At 34.6% G+C, this 19389-nt stretch overlaps 1 protein-coding gene and 1 long non-coding RNA gene across 11 annotated transcripts; both read right to left on the bottom strand.

Annotated features, from left to right (window-relative positions):
- Positions 1–6280: 6280 nt before the first annotated feature.
- On the bottom strand, positions 6281–7638 carry LOC128230480 (uncharacterized). The gene is made up of 3 exons (XR_008260240.1): positions 7512–7638; positions 7023–7105; positions 6281–6394 (listed from the first exon to the last, which is right to left on the bottom strand). It is a non-coding gene; the product is annotated as an uncharacterized LOC128230480 (long non-coding RNA).
- A 3509-nt stretch (positions 7639–11147) lies between these two features.
- LOC128230468 (uncharacterized) lies at positions 11148–18050 on the bottom strand. 10 transcript variants are annotated; one of them, XM_052942745.1, is made up of 4 exons: positions 18005–18050; positions 15799–16016; positions 15352–15460; positions 11148–14864 (listed from the first exon to the last, which is right to left on the bottom strand). In XM_052942745.1, the coding sequence occupies exon 4, from the start codon at positions 14399–14401 to the stop codon at positions 12122–12124; it is 2280 nt and encodes a 759-aa protein (XP_052798705.1). In that variant the 5' UTR covers positions 14402–14864; positions 15352–15460; positions 15799–16016; positions 18005–18050; the 3' UTR covers positions 11148–12121. The 10 variants fall into 10 exon arrangements, with proteins under 10 accessions (XP_052798705.1, XP_052798704.1, XP_052798706.1 ...); XM_052942744.1 differs by lacking the exon at positions 18005–18050 and adding an exon at positions 17332–17580; XM_052942746.1 differs by lacking the exon at positions 18005–18050 and adding an exon at positions 17351–17580.
- Between the last annotated feature and the right edge of the window lie 1339 nt (positions 18051–19389).

Raw genomic sequence — 19389 nt, 5'->3', positions numbered from 1 at the left:
CAGGCCCAACCTCCAATTCAATTATGCGGGCCATGGGTGCAGGCATTGTTGAGTTATCACTCGGACAACATTTTACCATACAAGGTCACTGTGACCTTGACCTTTGGCCCGATGACCCCCCAAAAAAAAACAATATGGGTCATCTACTTGTCAGGCCCAACCTCCAATTCAATTATGCGGGCCATGGGTGCAGGCATTATTGAGTTATCACTCGGACAACCTTTTACAATACAAGGTCACTGTGACCTTGACATTTGGCCCAATGACCCCCCAAAACAATAGGGGTCAATGTATGATGACGTCACGTCCGATAAACAACTTTTTAAAATCGTACGTTAAAAAAAGTAAAAAATAAAAAATAAAATGTCGGCGTCAAAAGATAAATAAAGAAAACGTACACGTCTTCAAAGCGCTTCTTTTTCTGGATGAATTGATACGAAAAACATTAAAAAGTATAAACTAACAGCTAAAATATGAATGAAAAATCGATTGTGACGGCTCCGGGACAACCGGAAGTGGGTTCAACGGCGGCATTTAATTTGAATGAAGCGAGATCGTTGTTAAAGAAACTCAAACAGGACAAAAAAAGAAGGACAAAGCGAATGTAGAAACAATCAAGGAGAACGCGGCAAAAGAAAAAGACAAAATTCAAGGTCAAAAGGTGAGAAAACAGTATGAACTTAACACAGAAAAGGCTCTAAAGAAGAAGTTAGATGCGGCGAATAGTACCACATTCTCAATCACTCAAACAGGCGGAGGAATAAAATTGCATATGAATGTGGGTATGTACGAACTTTTTAAACATACAGCTTATCAGTATTATACGTCAGACGAAATGAAAGCAGATTGCACTAACGTAACTGATAAAAAACAGAACATTGTTGAAACCCGGTATAGAGTAGTAGTTGATGACTTCGAGCATTATACAATTAACTTTTACCATACAACTAGTTCAATGCTTATAAATGGAAAAGGTGTACAGCAGTTTATGACAAAAGATATGTGTGAAATTTTGTCAAAACTTGAAAACAGGCTTAATGAAGAAGGCATCACGCTCGACGATTTTAATGAGAAAATACGACAGAAAATCATTACAGCATTGTCAGACGTTTCTGATGCAGAAAATACTTCGCAACATGCATCCCAAATTATCCAGAATAATACTGAATCGAACGACTCAATACTGAATGAACTTTATCCAGATGAACTTATAATACTGGAAGAAACTGGCGCGGATAACTCGTGTGACGAGAGTACATTAAACAAAACTGTAGACACATGTACGGAACCTAACAATGAAACACGTCTACTGAAAAATTTACAGGCAGACATGGCCGATCTGAAAGACATATTACTATGTCATATTGAGAATACAAACTCTAATTTTCAAAGATTGAGCGATGAAGTTATTAGTTTGAAAAGGCTAAATTCTCAAAGAGCGTCTAGTACTGACAGCAAAATTGAGTCTGTACAGCAAAATGTAAACAATTCTCAGCTAGATATAAACAAGTTCAATGGCATGTTACAGAAACGAATGCAGTCAATTATGGATATACTGAAATCTCGTCAAGGAAAATCAGAGAGTCGGCGTGAAATGAAAGGTCCCGAATTTGCAATAGACAACAATAACGAGGCAAGTTGCAATGAAGATGTACAATTGCTTCCAGAGACAACATTGTTGATAGGAGATTCTATTCTCAAGAATGTAAATTCAAGAAGATTAGGAAATGTTGAAATTCGAATGATAAGAGGGGGTAAAGTTAACCATGTTGGTTTAAGGTTGGAAAAATGGGAAGTAGACGACTTGAAAAACGTTATTCTGTATATCGGTGGGAACGATGTATCTGATGGCCAGGATCTTCACGAAATGTATAAACAACTGAAAGATGGAATAGAATCAGTACAACGTAGAAATCCGTACTGCGAAATGTACGTTTGCACCATTTGTCCCCGAGCGGACTGTGAGGTAAGCCAGGCTAATAAAATGCTGGCAGCGCTGTGCGAAGAAACGGGAGCCAAACTTATTAATACATTTAATAAGTTTGTATTCGGTGACGGTTCCTCAATTCCGGAGTATTACAACCACGACGGTATTCATTTGAACAAAAAAGGAACAAGTGCTTTGGTTCGTGCAATTAACACGTCGGTGAAAATAATTCGAAGGTCAACAGACGCAGGAAGTTATCACTCCGAAATCGGCGGTGCAGTGCGAAACACACATAAACCCGAAGCAGCTTATAGGACGGGTCGTGAAAGAAAATCTGCGGGACAACGCGGTGAAAGAACAAGGAGGCACTCGGACAATATAAACAATAAATCCCCTCGGCAAAATGTTGCCGGCATTGACATAGAACGAGATTAACCCGTAGATCGTAATAAATGGTGTACACACTGCAGAATGCAGAACCACAATACCAGCGAGTGTGGACGAAGGCGGCATGCTGGAAATACACATTTCAGTTCTAGCTCTTACCGGAAATACTAGGAATCCGCCGACAAACACAATCAAAGTAATGAAACTGTTTTTCAAATTATTCCACGTAATACGTTTATAATGATACCATTACAATTATTGTATATATATATAGTAAATTCTGTAATATTATGAACAAGTATAATGAAGGAATTTCAATCAGGAATCGATATCAAAAATGTGCGAATACAAATGCATGTAACTCTGACTATTTGTTACAACCTACGGATCAGCCTCAAAATATATATCCATTTATTTCATGTACGGTGAATACCCAAACTGATTTGATAAGAAATACAGGCTTTAATAATAATATTTCGACTTTGCCAATTAAACATGACAAAAAGAATCATAAAGGCTTACACATAGTCAGTTTAAATATTCAACACATTTCAAACAAGCGAGATGAGTTGAAATTTCATTTATTTCAGTCATTTCACATTGATATAATTGGTTTATGCGAAACGTTTTTGACACCCAGTGTACATGATAATGAATTAGTTATTCCTGGATATAGCTTCGTGCGCAAAGATCGCCTCGACAAAGGGGGCGGGGGTATAATTGTCTACATTTCAAATAAACTCTCATATGTTAGGCGATATGATTTAGAGTCTGACACTTTAGAATCCGTCTGGGTTCAAATCGCTTTACCCAGAAGTAAATCGTTTTTAGTAAACTTTGTATATAGACCTCCTGATTCTTCACAAAACTGGATAGATCTATTTGGAACTCAATACAACAAATTAGGAAGCAAGGATAGTGAAGTATATGCTCTAGGGGACTTTAACATCAATTATTTTCCAGACAAAACAAATAAATTCAATAATGCAAAATGGGAAAATTTTCTTTCAAAGTTTGGACTTTCTCAAATCATTGAAACGCCAACTAGGATTCATACAAATGGTTCGTCTATTATAGACCATATATATACAACAAGAAAAGATCTCATCTCAGATATTGCTGTATATAATTATACCATAAGCGACCACTTGCCTATCGCTTTCACGAGATCAGTAAAAAAGAAACAAGTGAAAAACAGTCACGATTCAATAACATATCGATGTTATAAAGGCTTCGATGAAGATCTTTTTAAAGCAGATTTAGTTAACTCGAATCTGATCCTTATCGATTCAATAGCAGATCCAAACTTTGCTTTGGACATTTTTTATGATACAATTCATACTGCTCTTTCTGACCATACGACAATCAAGCAAAAGAGAATTAAACACGCGAGTCAACCGTTTTGGTTCTCGGATCAAATAAAACAAACAATTTTTTTGAGGGATTATTATTTTTTGCACAAAGATTTTGAAAATTACAAAAAAACACGAAACAAAATTTCATCTATGATACACAAAAGCAAGAAATCCTTCTATAACGATGCTATCAAAAATAATAAATCTTCAAAGTTTCTTTGGCAAAACCTGAATGATATCACAAATAACAACAAAGCACACCAATTTAGTATTCCAAATAAACTTATAATAAATGAAAAAGATATTGAGGGTACAGTGGAAATATTGGAAGCCTTAAATTCTCACTTCACCAATATATCTAATATAATTAAGAGAAAACCATTTGCTAAGGAACATTTTTCTACTCTGCAGAAATATCTGGATGAAAAATTGCGACATCATCAATTTAATGTGGAAAATATTACAGCCCTTGATGTAAAGCACATCATTGATAAACTTGACATTTCAAAGTCCACTGGTCCTGATGGAATAGGACCAAACATTTTACGCTATTGTGGCGATTACATAACATCTACAATAGCTTCCATCATCAATAACAGTATAGAAAGCGGTATATTTCCTGACAAATTGAAAGAAGCTTCTGTTGTCCCGATACACAAATCAGGAAATAAATACGAACCGGGAAACTATCGCCCTATATCCATTCTCAATACTTTATCAAAGATATTTGAACGACATATTGCGTCTCAGTTGCAAATGTTTTTTAAGAGAACGGATATTATACACAAAAATCAGTCGGGTTTCCGTCCAAATCACTCTTGTCAGACTGCATTAACCCATCTTATAGATACTTGGTTGAAGGGTATAGACAGTGGTGATTATGTAGGGGCCATTTATCTCGATCTCCGAAAAGCATTTGACTTAGTCGACCATGAAATACTCTTACACAAACTTAAACTTTATCACTTCACAGAAAGGTCTATGAAGTTATTTAGGTCCTATCTGACTAACAGGATGCAATTTGTGAAAGGGAACAACATAAATTCAGAGAAAATGAAAACTATGTCGGGTGTCCCTCAAGGATCAATACTCGGTCCCTTACTTTTTCTAATATACATCAATGATATGCCTTTAATTTCTTCCAATTCATGTATTGACTTATATGCAGATGATTCCACGTTATACAAAATAGGTCCAAGTATATTGAGCATTCAGTCAGATCTACAAAAAAGTCTTAATAGTGTGAGCTGTTGGTGTGAGACAAATAATATGTCAATCCATCCATCAAAAACCAAATGTATGATTCTATGTACTAATTATAAGGCAAAACATGCATTGCAACTTGAACTATCAATAGATGGATTGTCAGTAGAAAACGTGAAATGTCAAAAGGTCCTCGGGGTGCATGTTGATCAGACATTGTCATGGCATACACATGTTAAGACTGTAGTGAATAAGCTTAATTCAAAATTGGCACTTTTAAGAAGAATAGCATATTATTTAACAGACGAGATGAAATCATTGTATTATAATGCATATATCATGTCAAACATGGAGTACTGTTGTAGTGTCTGGGGACTTACACATTCCTCAGATACCACTAAAATCACTAACATTCAGAAAAGAGCGATTAAGCTAATAATGAAGTCGGGAACTAGCCACTGTGGAAACATGTTCAAACAGTCTGGGTTGCTATCTTTTGAAGACAGGTGCTATTATCATCTCTCATTACTTGTTTTCAAAAGCATGAATTGTTTGACTCCTTCGTACTTCACAGAATTGTTAACATTTGCCAAAAATGAGCACTATAACTTGCGTTCTTCAGAAAACAAGGATCTTTTTGTTGTAAAACCTCCTGTACGAAATTTTCCAACCGTAAAACATACGTAAAACTTTAATTTTTACGTACGGAATCATGGAAATTACGCCCAGAATTGAGAAAAATAAAGAACAATTTACGTGTGCTAAACAGACGGAAACTGACCGTAAAAAGTGGACGTAATATTTAAATTAACCGGAATTTCGGAACAGGAATTTTTATAAAATTCTGTGCGTAAAAATTTCCGTACGTAAAATTAAGATAGAATTTACGTGTGCTAAACGGACGGAATATGACCGTAAAAGTGGACGTAATATTTAAATTAACCGGAATTTCAGAACAGGAATTTTTATAAAATTCTGTGCGTAAAAATTTCCGTACATAAAATTAAGATAGAATTTACGTGTGCTAAACGGACGGAATCTGACCGTAAAAGTGAACGTAATATTTAAATTAACCGGAATTTTGGAACAGGAATTTTTCAAAAATCTGACCATAAAATGGCACGTAATATTTAATGTAACTGGAATTTACAACATTTCTAGAACTCAATTTATTGCTTTTCACTACATGCCTGCTTAAACCTTTTCAGCTCTTGTTTAGATAAAATAATATAATTTTCTTTCATATTATATATTATATTATATACTTTATTTACATTTGCATGATTTTATTTTTTTGTGATTTTAAAATCAATAAACTGATTATAATGATATAATCTGCAATATAAATTTATCATGAAATGAAGAGACACTAAGTCTACAAAGAAAAGTAAGTGTTTTTGGAATCGTCTGTGAGTTTTATGTCCATGGTTATTAACACAGACTCAACTTGCTGGATTGATGATGCCTTTTTTCCCAGTCAGATCCAAATGTATTCTGTCCAGCAACTATGACGTCACACAATCTGCAGTAAAATTTAATATCATGTAAAATTATTTTATCACTAGTATCAAAATGCATCATTTTTAATCCATTTATACATTCTCAAGCACACTTTATCTTCCTCACAGCTTAAAGTAACTCGCTCATGATTCTGGACCAAAAATAAGCTTTCCCGGTTATGCATCTGAAAACACTTATTTATCATTATTTTACTCTATCATATCAAAATTGCAGAAAAAAAAATACATTTAAAGCATAAAAAAGGATTTTGGTTATAGTGGGGTTCAAACCAATGCCGGTTAAGTCAAGAAAATATTAGAAAACAGCAGGCTTGTCCACACAGCCACCAGGACTTATACAGATTGGTGGATATGTTGACAAGGACATGCCCAGCAGTCAAACCCTGTTTTATGGCTTTGGGCAATGGCTAGAAACATGCAACAAAACACACAAATGCAAACATTCAATCAACATAGCTTGCATTTTGATTACCCGCCACATAAAAATGTTACTCATCACAAATGTGTAAGTGTTGTTGTTGTTTTTTTACATGAGTAACAATACTGCTTTAAAACTATAAGACTATAAAAACAGCATGATTACCATATAGATATATTTCTTTCTAAATTAAAATACAATCCTTCACAAACCTATGAGGGTAAGGTCTGCTTTATATGCTCCAACTGTTACTTTCAGATCTTGTTTTCTCCCTCGCCATTGAATAAAAAGCCATCTACAAGCATTTTAACAAAGAATAACATACATATACAGAAAAACATAATTAAAACTCACAATTTTACTCTCAGACTTATCACTTACAGTTTCTTAAGTTGATAGTTATTTAAGTTATTTATATACTTTACTTTTTATTATGCAATGTATCATGCATGTACATTCATATGGCTTTTGACACACTCAATTTAAACATTTCCCTTTTCCACATACAAATGTAAAGTTCTGACCATGTTTTCTACATAAATACAATCTGAAATACCATGTGTTATGAACTCACTGTGAGGGGAATAACATTATTTTACTTATCTATAGCATATAACTTTTTAAAAGACTCATAATTATGTAACAAGTAGGATAAAATGAATGACATATAATTCAAGATACATTTTGAAATAACTGTTTACCTTCAAACCATGAGAGATCCTGATTATATCCAGCAAAACAATAGGAATCTTCAGAAGGTTAAATCACCATGGCTGCCATGTTTACATCAAGAAAATTAGAAAACCCGCCTGAACATTTGAAATCCACTGATCTTATTGGATACTGAGCCCTGATTCTCTGCATACTCACTGAAATTTTCTGTCTGACCTTAGATAATCTGATAAGCCCAGGCAATGTGTACTGTGGGAAATAGTTTGGTCAATAAACTTAAACAGAGCACACTGATTAAAGGCTTCTAATTTCTGAAGAATACAAAACTGAATTATTTATGTTCATGTTTTGCTTTAGAAAAGTGTATTGTGTGTAAGGAAGAGCAATTAACATTAATAAGGTTATATACCAATAACATTAGAATGTATGTTTATATTTTTGTGCTTTCTTAAACTTATGAAATGAAAATTTAATAATAATAATAATAATAATAATAATAATTATAATAATAATAATAGTAATAATAATAATAGTAGTAATAATAATAACAACAATAAATAATGATAATAAATAATAATAATATTAATAATAATAAGAAGAATAAAAATAAAGACAAATTCTGATGTTTTTCTGAAAAAAATGGAAGTCCCTATTTACGGCCAGAAAAATGAACTTTACGTGTGTCATGTAAAACTTACTTTATTTTAGCAGTGAAAAGTATTTCAGAAATTTTCTAAGTTTGAAATTACGGCCAGAATCAGTTTCCAACCGTAATTTTGTAATATTTTGTATATTTTCCGTCCGTAAACGAATGAAGTTCCAGTCCAGGTACATAACTTTCCTGCCCACAAATAAATTACTGCCAGATTACGAGCGTAAATATGATATTCCTGCCACTTTCCTGCCAAATTCTGGCCGGATTCCTGCTGAAAATTTCGTACGGGCTAGAACAAACTATATCAAAAATACATTTGCCTATAAAGCAATGAAAATTTGGAATAATCTTCCTACATACATAAAATGTCAAGATAAGCTACCAGCCTTTAAACATGCATTAAAAGGCTACTTATTGGCAAAATAATTTTATCACATGAACAAAAAATCTTGACACTTTATTTAAATCACATTATAATAAATAGTTCATTGTTAACATGAATTGTGTTAATGTACGTATATGACATTCTTGCAACAACTTGTAATGGATACTACCAAATATGTAAATATATCGATTGAATGTGGTTTTACTGAATATATCTACATTATTTACAGTATGAAATTATTGTAATTTATAATCATCATATTAAACTGAGTTGTGTTTGTCGAAGAAATGTATGATAGTGATAGTGTGATTGTATGTTTTGTATGTTGCTTAATATGTATAGTACATGTGTTTTTGTAATACTTTTTGTGTGAAGGCCATGCTGGAAATAAGTAGTATGTATGTAATGATTGTACACTTAGTATGTAACCTTCGTTAAATAAAGTTGTTATTATTATTATTACTGGTCAGGCCCAACCTCCAATTCAATTATGCGGGCCATGGGTGCAGGCATTGTTGAGTTATCACTCGGACAACCTTTTACCATCAAAGGTCACTGTGAACTTGACCTTTGACCCGATGAGCCCCAAAAACAATAGGGGTCAGCTACTGGTCAGGCCCAACCTCCAAGTCAAGTTTGAGGGCCATGGGTGCAGGCATTGTCACGTTATCACTCGGACAACCTTTTATCATTCAAGGTCACTGTGACCTTGACCTTTGGCCTGATGAGACCCAAAAACAATAGGGGTCATCTACTGGTCAGGCCCAATTTTCATGTCAAGTTTGAGGGCCATGGGTGCAGGCATTGTTGAGTTATCACTCGGACAAGCTTTAAAATTATTTTACCAAACGGTCACTGTGACCTTGACCTTTGACCTGATGACCCCCAAAATCAATAGGGGCCATCTACTGGTCAGGCCCAACCTTCATGTGAAGTTTGATGACCATACGTCCAGGAATTGTTGAGTTATCACTCGGACAAGCTTTGGTCTACCGACGGACCGACCGACCGACATACCGACATGCCTGTGCAAAGCAATATACCCCTCTTCTTCGAAGGGGGGCATAATAAATTCAGGGATGATAAAGTTCAGGATTAATCTTGAAATCTGGATTGAAAGCTTTCAGTTTCACCTATCGTACAGTTGTATTGAGTTAGTTTTTGATGAACACTTGGATTAAAAATAGAAAGAAGTACTCTTAAAATGGATATAAATGGTTTGAAAGCCGTTTCAACAGGGGTCTAAGCCCTAATGCTTTTTAGGGTCTGAATCCCTCATATTCAAACTAATTTTCCAGGATTGGAGTTTTTGGTCAGTTATCATCCCTGATAAATCAATCATAATTTAGACGGGCGTATCTTGTTTCAATTTTGCCACTCTTGTTTTGATTATGACGGATTTGACTGCACCGAACGATAATTATTGTATTTATCCGATTTATTCCAATTTCTAAATAATGCATTGTAATCCATTAGTCAAGTGTTCTGTTAGGATATGAGGAATCATGATATATTGGATCTGGGAGGAGTGTGTTATTGGTTTCAGATAGGATCTGTCGAGTCGTCATACAATATACAAATTTATTCAACGTGTTCATGAAATACGTTAATAATCGAGCCTTGGTGAGCTTACTAAAATGCTTCCTGAACGAGTTGAATACGATTGTGTATTTTATGATGACGAGTGTTAGATTCTTATTATCACATGTTTGTTTAAGAAAAAAAAGGCAGAAACGATCTACCTGTTTACCGTGCTCTAGTGATGAGCCGAATACCTCAAAGCAGACATTTTCCCCGTAACATGCATTGCATGAATGTAGTATCCGGAATAACCTAAAACCACATATACATCAGATCGTTTTAATTTTGCATACTAAGATATCCAGTAAGAATTACAACAACACTCCTTCCTTTTAACAAAATCTTGAATTGTGAAATGTTCATGGCGCTATTTGCATTTCATGCAAAATATACTGTATTCAAATAAATCATACATACAAAGTTAGAACATATTATTTGCTAGATTTATTGTCAATTAATCCATATTTTTTGCTTAGTAACAAGGTACAACATGATATTAAAACGAATCCAGTCATATACTTGTAATGTTTACCACTTCTGAAGCTAAATAACACGGGTAGTGCTAGTTGTGACATGTTTGTTATAATAACATAAAACAAAGCTTAAATCGGCATCATGATTCGACACCGGGACATTTGGATGTCCTGAATAACTAAATGAGAATCATCCTTAGATACTTGTGTGAATATAAATTATTCGTCTCGCTTAAACTTCTCATGCACGGCCATTGACCTTTAAATACTAAAACACTCCTCTGACCATGCAATTCCAAGAATCTTTAGGTACGAAGACGCAATATATACGGCCGAGTCCCCCCTTTCTGGAAGGCGCTTAAGGCCATTTCAGGCCAAAAAAAAAATAGATGTGTTTCTGGTGGCATGGTAAAAAAAAGAGGGTCGGTAGGTAGGGATTTTTTTTTTTTTTTTTTTTTTTTAAATCTTTTATCGGATCATAACTATCAGCGAGTAGTATCTTTTCAACTGCTATATAGGGTTAATGTTTGAATTATTAATTTTGTCATGTTTTGCCATATTGAAGCACAGATTTTATTTTGTTTGCAGTTCATGTATTTGTTGTATGTTGTGTTTATGTACTATTTTGATATTGAATATTAAAAATGGAAAATCATTGTGATATTATCTTTTTTATTGACCAGAGTGATGGCTCTATGATATCGACATTCGTGAATCTGTTGGAAACAGCAGTATTCAGCGACACATCAAACATTCATTGTCGCTAAATATCATGTTTTAGAGGAAGACATTCCACGATTTCACCCTTATGATTGCTCTATAGTTAATGGCCCAGTTGTTCGAAACTTAACAGTCTGTTAAACTAACAGTCTGTTAAATTTCAAGACAAGGTACTTTCTTTTATGAAACAAAATTATGAAATATACTTTTAAATGAGAAGAATTATACATAATCTTTCTCCTTTTGGTATAATTTAGTGACATTACGTCATAGAACACTTGTATTAAATACAACCTTGAAATTTAACAGACTTTAGGTTTAACAGACTGTGATGTTTCAGACAACTGGGCCATTGTGTTTTAGAAGCTACACACATCAGTCAATTGTAGAGCTGTGAGTGATAGGTATATCTAAGACAATCAACTCCATATTAAACAAGCAACGTATTTTAACAACAAGTTTATTCTTTAAAAACTTTAAAATATTCTGACTAGAAGAATTGACTAGAAGACAATGACTATATAAAACACACAGAAAAAAGCCTGGTCAGTTGACATTGTATTTTAAAGTCTCAAGTTGAAAATGGACTGAAACCTGTTCATGCCAGACCATCCATGGTGACCAATACTTTTTTTAAATTTGGTAATGATTAATAAAAATCAGAACAGCATCTTAAAAAACAAACCATGAACATATGGAACTATCAGTATGCCAGTAAAAACAACATATTTACTGTTTATATACTGAACATTTTTTTTTGTTGCAATAGCACACCTTTTATCTCAGTCTATGACTTTTTACCATAAGGTCTGGCATGAACTGGCTTCAGTCCTTTTTCAGCACAATATTTGCATATTGGTAGTAGAGTTTTGAACCTTTTTTAAGTTCCTCATCAACATAGCCATCTGCAGATGCACAAAGGCAGCAGAGATCTGTTTTCGCAAACTCTGACCTATAGAATGCAAGCTCAATGGGTGTCTCACAGGTTAAGCCTAATCTTACATGAACCTTATTGTGTAATGCACTGCCTGGAACTGTGACAAATGACCCACATGTATACTCATGTTCAGAAAGCAGAATAACAAGTTGCATTTGCTGTCTGTCTGTAAGTTTATTTTTACTGAAAATCACCTTTGGTTTTTTACACTCTACACAATCAGTGCTGTACCTTGCAGTTTGTGCTGTGAACATGGATGCATCAACTGTAGTGTCATTTTCAACTGAATCTGTTGTCTGCTTATAGGTAGTTGCCCCTTTAATGTTACTGGTACCTTTATTCTGGGGAGCTTTGTAGCTAGGCCTATCATGATCATCAGTATCCTGGCCTTTAACAACATTGTATGGCTTGTAATGTTCCTTACCTGTTTCAAACATAGGATCTGGAAGCCATTCTAGAAGTTCAGGTGGAGTTGTTGCTGGTAAACAACAATCAGCATTCTGACATTTTCTTATCTGGAAAGAATATTGCCTTTGTCGGGCATGATCATCCAACCATTTCTGGTATGAGGCAGCAGACCTTGTATGGGCTTTCTGTAGCTTAGTGATGTCAAGGTCGGGAAACAATTCCCTAAGGTGTCTCTTAATAACATCAATCTCATCCTCTGTGACTGGGTTTTCAATCTGGAATTTCTCACCTTTCAAAGTAAGGCGTGCAAAGCGATTCTGCACAACAGCTTGACATGGCTCTATGTTGGACACCCATGCTTCCTTCAAATCTGGCCTCTTACCAATCACCTCTCTTACCTGAGACATGCTGTTTACAGATTTGAAGGCACCATCATCATCCCTTCTTTCCAATGCACAATTCTGAAGGCCTATATTTAATATACTCATCACCCTTTCAGCGGGATTCACCCAACTGTTACCTGGAGCGCAACGGGCTAGCACCATCAAGTCAAGATCTAACTCTTTAAACAGGCATATACTTGCACATTTGACACTTTCTAATGTGTTACGTTGGTCTGTCCCTCCATCGCTGTACCTCAAGAGAACTTTTGGACACTCTGGACCTGCAATGACTTTGGAGAGAAGTGCTGCATGCCTGAATGGACTTGATGTCTGCAAAACTGAGTCATTAACAGCAACATGTACCTTACCAGAAACAAATGACTTTTCTGTTGTATCCGGAACTTTACAAAGAAGATAGACAGATGGTGTCAAACTAGTGCAATGCATGTCATGGTCACCAGCCACCATTTCACAAGATGTAGGTGTAATAGTTTTCTTACCTCTGACACCTGTGGAAATAGGCAAGCCGGGGTTTCCAATTGGCACTTTTGCCTTGTCATCTGAGCAAACCATTTGCCCATACTTACCTAGTTCAACGGCTTTGCACTTCATGTACTGAAACAAGGCAGCACAGATGTGCTGATCCTGATGGGCCACTCGCAACTGTCTCCTCTGGACTTTGTACTGCACATCAATCTTACCTGTCAAGTTCAAGGCTGCATGGCTATAAGGGTTTCTGGGTGTAAACTGAAGCCTTACCAGACTTTTGGATGGTATGAGGGTGTCTTCGCGGCATTTCTCCGCAGCCTCCCTAATCATCTCTTCAAGGCTGAGCCAACGACTCAGGTGCAATTCCCCATGTCGTCTATCATCAACAGCTGTTACCGACTCAACTACCTCTTGTAGCTTTTCAAAAAACACATCAAACTTGTCTGAAGGCCTACCTGTGTTGAGGTCACGAAGATCAGCCACTAAACCAGTTTCCCCAAGTGATATCAAGCGAAGTCTTTCTTGTGTTTCAGGATGACTTACCTGTGATGCATCCATGGCCAATTCCTTATAAATGAAATCAACAACACCTGGTTTGATATTTGCAATGTTTTGTAACTTTTGTTTGAAGTACCTTTTCTGAGCTCTAGTATGAAATTCAGGCAACTGATTGTGAATCTGTGAGACAACCCTGATTGGTTCCACCAATGCTTCATCGCTAGACCTGTTTACATTTACCTTGGCTACAAAAACAATGCTAACAACATTACCCCCTGGACAGTATTTATACAAATCAATAGGTACAGACAATTGCATATCATCAAAATATCTAGACCTTTGCTTGTTATCATTAAATGATTCCTTTAAATGTTTATCTTCTTCAAACATAATTGGTACAGACTCTGCTTGCGCTACAACTACTTTATCAAATAAAGAGTATTTTTCCTTGACAAAAACACATTTGGGGTGATGAACAACAGATATGTCTGATCCTACAGTTCTTGGAGGATGGTCAGCGGCCTGTCGCTCCTTTCCCTTCCGATCTTGGTGTTGAAGGTAGTCCTTGTAGCTGTAGACACTCCGCTAAAGCTTTTAGCACACATTTGAACTTTATCCAATTTTCATCACTATCAAAAACTGGACGACTGAGTAAGCTGAAAATAGCCTCTGCATGACTATACAACTGGATCTGTTGCAATGGCTGCGATTTCAGTTTCTTTCTCTTGATTTCATTGTAACCTTGGAAACCATCAAAATCTGCCGGTATTGAGGAAACATCCTTGAAACGCAAAGCTGCATCATTGATGGTGGTGTGATGGTTCGTCAAATACCATAAAGCGTTTGTAACTACCTGAAAAAGAATATTAAAAGAGAAACATATAGCAGTTTCTAAAAAAAATTTAACTTTTGTTTTTGTTTGAGTTAAACGCCAGTTTTAACAAATTTTCAATCATATAACCAGCGGGTAGTTTAGTAAGAAGTGTTCCTGGAATACCAGTACTAACCCAATTTTCTTCGCAAGTAACTACCAACTTCTCCACTTGAAATGATAGGCGGTGGAGAACAAATGAAAGTTGTCACTAAGAACATTCCGATTTGAACCTGCAACCTTCAGAATACAGGTTGACCGCTTTACCTTTTTAGCTAGCCGGGCATTTAAAGAGAAACTTATTGCAATTTCTAAGTATTTTTCATACAAAAATAAAGAACTTTCAAAACAGATAAAATTTGTGTTTTAATTCTTTCACTTTAAATAACACTATTATATCACTTTGACATATTTATTAAAGACACTTTGACAATCTAGTTTGTATGGTTTTATGATTTTCATTGTGTACCTGTACAGCATAGACACCTTCATCAGCTACAATACTCCTGTGTAATTTCAGGTTTCTCTGGACAAACATATCCACAACATTGTTGTACATTTCGTCTTTTCTGTTCTGGCTGGAAATAAAAATAAAATACCATACTTTAATATAAAATATAAAACTTTCAGTCTGACAAGTATTCTGAAGGTATTGCATGTAAACCAATAATAATGAATTTTAATTTTGAACCAGTTTGATATTTATACTTTTAAATACTGTTTTTAATATTATTTATGGTGGCTGGATCAACTACTTGCACTTTTAATACCAGCTTCACTAGCACTACTTTACGTTCACATACAATCGCTGGAAACTGACAACTGCCATATTAATGTCTCAGCGATGGAAAAAGAATGACTTGAGGATTATTGTCACATTCAATATTGACTTTTGCAGATTTAAAAAAAAACTTACCAGACAGCTTTTTTTACTGGAGGAACCTTAGCACCGCTCATCAGAATGTTGAAGGCGTTGACCTTTTCTGCTTGGGACACCTTTGTTGGAATGGCTGCGGTCTGTGCACTTGCACAACAACACTTCAGCAGTAGTAATTTTATGTCTTGAAATGCCATCAGGGCACCAATTGTCAAGTCTGGATTGACATCATAAAGTTCATTTGAATGCAAGTTGGTCTGGAAAGAAAAAATTAATAAGAAATTACAGAAGATCCCTTAATTTTGGAAATTCTAATCTAGGGGAATACGGACACATCTGCCCCCTCCCCCACTGACTAGGTACATTATTTATTTTAATATTTATTTACATGGGGGTTACAGCAAACCAACACTATATGTAGGTATAAATATATGGCGTCATACAGGACTGAAAATTTTGGTTCTTCATCTCATTTATACATCCAGATAAAATATGAGGTGTAAAATCAAAACTTGCACTAGCATTGCAACATGACTTTTTTTTAAATAATTTGACATGCAAAAACCTTACATTTCTGTGAATATACATATTTTGTGAGAATAAAAATGCAAGAATTATTCTAATATCTCATTTCAAAGTGAAGATATAGCAATTTGTATGCACCCACCCTTCACCGCCATTAAAATGCACTAACTGAAAAGTCACGAAATCCTGACCCAAGTTTTTATTTTCATTGTAAGGCATGTAGAACTGCCCAAAAGGCTTTTTTTACTACATGCAAACATATAAACTGAATAAAACACAGCAAATAAACAAACTGAAGTAAATAAACAGTTTCGTTACAAACTGTTCAAAACGAGTTGTACATTAATTGCAATTACAGTTTTTATTTATTACACTGCTATTTAATAATGTGATATTGATCAAACCAATTATTATATTAATATTATATTATATATAATAATGATTGTCAATTTATGAGTGAATTCCTTCTTTTTGCTGTTGTCTCCTGTTAAATGTTTTATAAATACTAATTTGTGGTTGATTATAAACATGATTCCCATTTGTAAGTTATAATCACATATAAACATCAACTCTGGATTTAAATAGTACATTTACATAACTTTAAGGCATAAAAAGGAAATGGGAAACATGCTTATTAATTTTCCAAATAAGCTTATGATTTTTGTGTTTAAAAAAAAATCAAAATGAAGCCTTATTTGCATTCACTAAATGTGTTGCCTTACTGTATCAATTTATTTTCTACATTATGTAATCTGTGATTTATATTTCAAATAACATGACCCATGATTGGAAAAAATTTATCTTATCTTATCTTTTCTTATTACACAAAAACAACGTTTCAGTTAGAAAACTACTGATGTAACCAAAATCTGGCATTTTTTTCGGGCTTTATTTTATATAAACACTTCTTTATTACATACTGTAAACATATTTGAGAAGGAAACGGTATGAAACTGGGGACAAACACAAACTTTGTGAAAAAACATTGTTTATTTTACAATTATTTAAAGAATAGACATCAAATGTATTCATTCTTAATGTCAACACCTATTTACACAGGGTGTACTTGCAGTTTGAAGCTGTCAGCAACTGTTTCATGCATTAATCATCAAGCATCTGACTAAGTGAAAACTGTAGTTTCACTTTGCGGCAGCCATTTTGGATTTTTGTTTACATTTTGGCGAAGTCTATAAATGGTCTAAGAACGTTCATAGTCCAGTTGTTTTCGTATCAAAAGTGATAAAAAACTATGAGAGATTCATCCCATGCTTAAAAACAAACCAAATAATCCTTTGTACTTGCCTGAAAACATGAAAAAAACGTTTAATCAAATTTTCACTTTCGTTTTTCTTTTAGAAAAACCACGTTTTCAGTGAACTCTGACTGGTTTCCAGAATATTTCATCATCTAATTAACTATAAATAGCCACATGGTTCTCCGCAAATGTTGATATATGTGTTTTTAAGGGTGTATAAAACCGGTACCAGTATTGGGTCGCCTTCCGTGAAAAATTAATATTCATGAGATTCATAAGGGGAGATTACTACAATTGACTTGGCATCGCTACTTGCACACCTGCTGGAATCACAGGGATACTGCAATCAATTGAATTAAGTACGCCCTTGGCTGATGTATAATAATATGTTCATATGAAAGGAGAGTGTCTAAAACATCCCACAAATTGCAAGAACTTCAGCGAACACGTTACTGTATATATTACCTTTTTGGATGTGTTCAAATGCTTATGTCGTAAAGGTCACTTGTTTCCCAGGGTCAATACTAAACTGCTGACCGATTAGCTGACCATATAGAAATAGAAGAGAGTTGCTGACCAATTGCTGACCATATAGACAAAGAAGGAAAACAATTGAAAAAAAGTTTTGATATTTAAGATCTTTCAAGACATATTATGTTAAATTTATTTTATATACTCCTTAAAAGTGTAAGAATAGACGGATGTTTGTCGGGTTTTTTGGGGGGGGAAATTGCATTTCAATGAGTTATTTTTTTCTGGGTTGTTGAAAATATGTGAACAATATCACGGTTTTAATAACGATGTACAGTACAATTATTCGAAAGCAATATTTTTAATTGTTAATGTAGCTTTAAATGTTAGCTTCACTACCTGTGAAAAACTATCTGCACTACATCAAAGAACGATCAAAAGAATGGTGTTTGCCAAATCGGTATTGATAATTTTAATTAAGAAATTATTTCTCTTTAATCTGTTGTATGTTCTAAGTTATTTTGTGAATAATATGGCAATCATAGGCAAACTGTTGCTAATGATTAAAGTTTGATAAGTGTATATTTCATTTTCTTGGTCGAGAATATCACTTTCATAGTCGTTGCAAAATTAACTCCGAAATATTGCCGTATTTTTCATTATTTTTCTGTAATTTGTGTGATTCCATTTGTAAATTTAAAAGGATTTTGTCTAGTGCAGTTTTGCGTGCTCATATAGTGAAATCTTTTTTTAGCTGGACTTTGTGTTTTCAAATAGTTTCATTATGGCTTTGATTGTTGGACATTCGCAGGCGAAATACTTAGGCAATTTAACCAAGTGTCCCGTGTTTTCATACTCTGGATTTAAAGCGCGTGATTTCCTGGATAAAAGTTTGGAATTTTATCCGTTGGTGCCAAAGGAGTCGATAAGTGAGAAAGAAGATTATATTATATTTACTCAATATGCGTATAGGAAAACTCGACATTGAAAAGTTACTGACTAATTTCTTAGCTGACCAATATAACGTATAAGGAAACCCGATATTGGAAAGTTGTACTGTTTCTATATGGTCAGTCAACTTCACGGTTCACTGCATAGTGCTGACCAATGTAACGTATAGGAAAACTTGGTATTGAAAAGTAACTGACCAATATCTTAGCTGACCAATGTAACGTATAAGTAAACCCGATAATGAAAAGTTACTGAACAAATTCTTAGCTGACCAAAATGACTATATGGTCAGTCAACTTCACGGTTCACTGCATAGTGCTGACCAATGTAACGTATAGGATAACTTGGTATTGAAAAGTTACTGACCAATTTCTTAGCTGACCAATGTAACATATATGGAAAACCGATATTGAAAAGTTACTGAACAA

Source organism: Mya arenaria, chromosome 4, assembly GCF_026914265.1.
Source record: "Mya arenaria isolate MELC-2E11 chromosome 4, ASM2691426v1".
In the NCBI taxonomy this organism is placed as follows: Eukaryota; Metazoa; Mollusca; class Bivalvia; order Myida; family Myidae; genus Mya; species Mya arenaria.
This window is presented reverse-complemented; position numbering and strand designations above follow the sequence as displayed.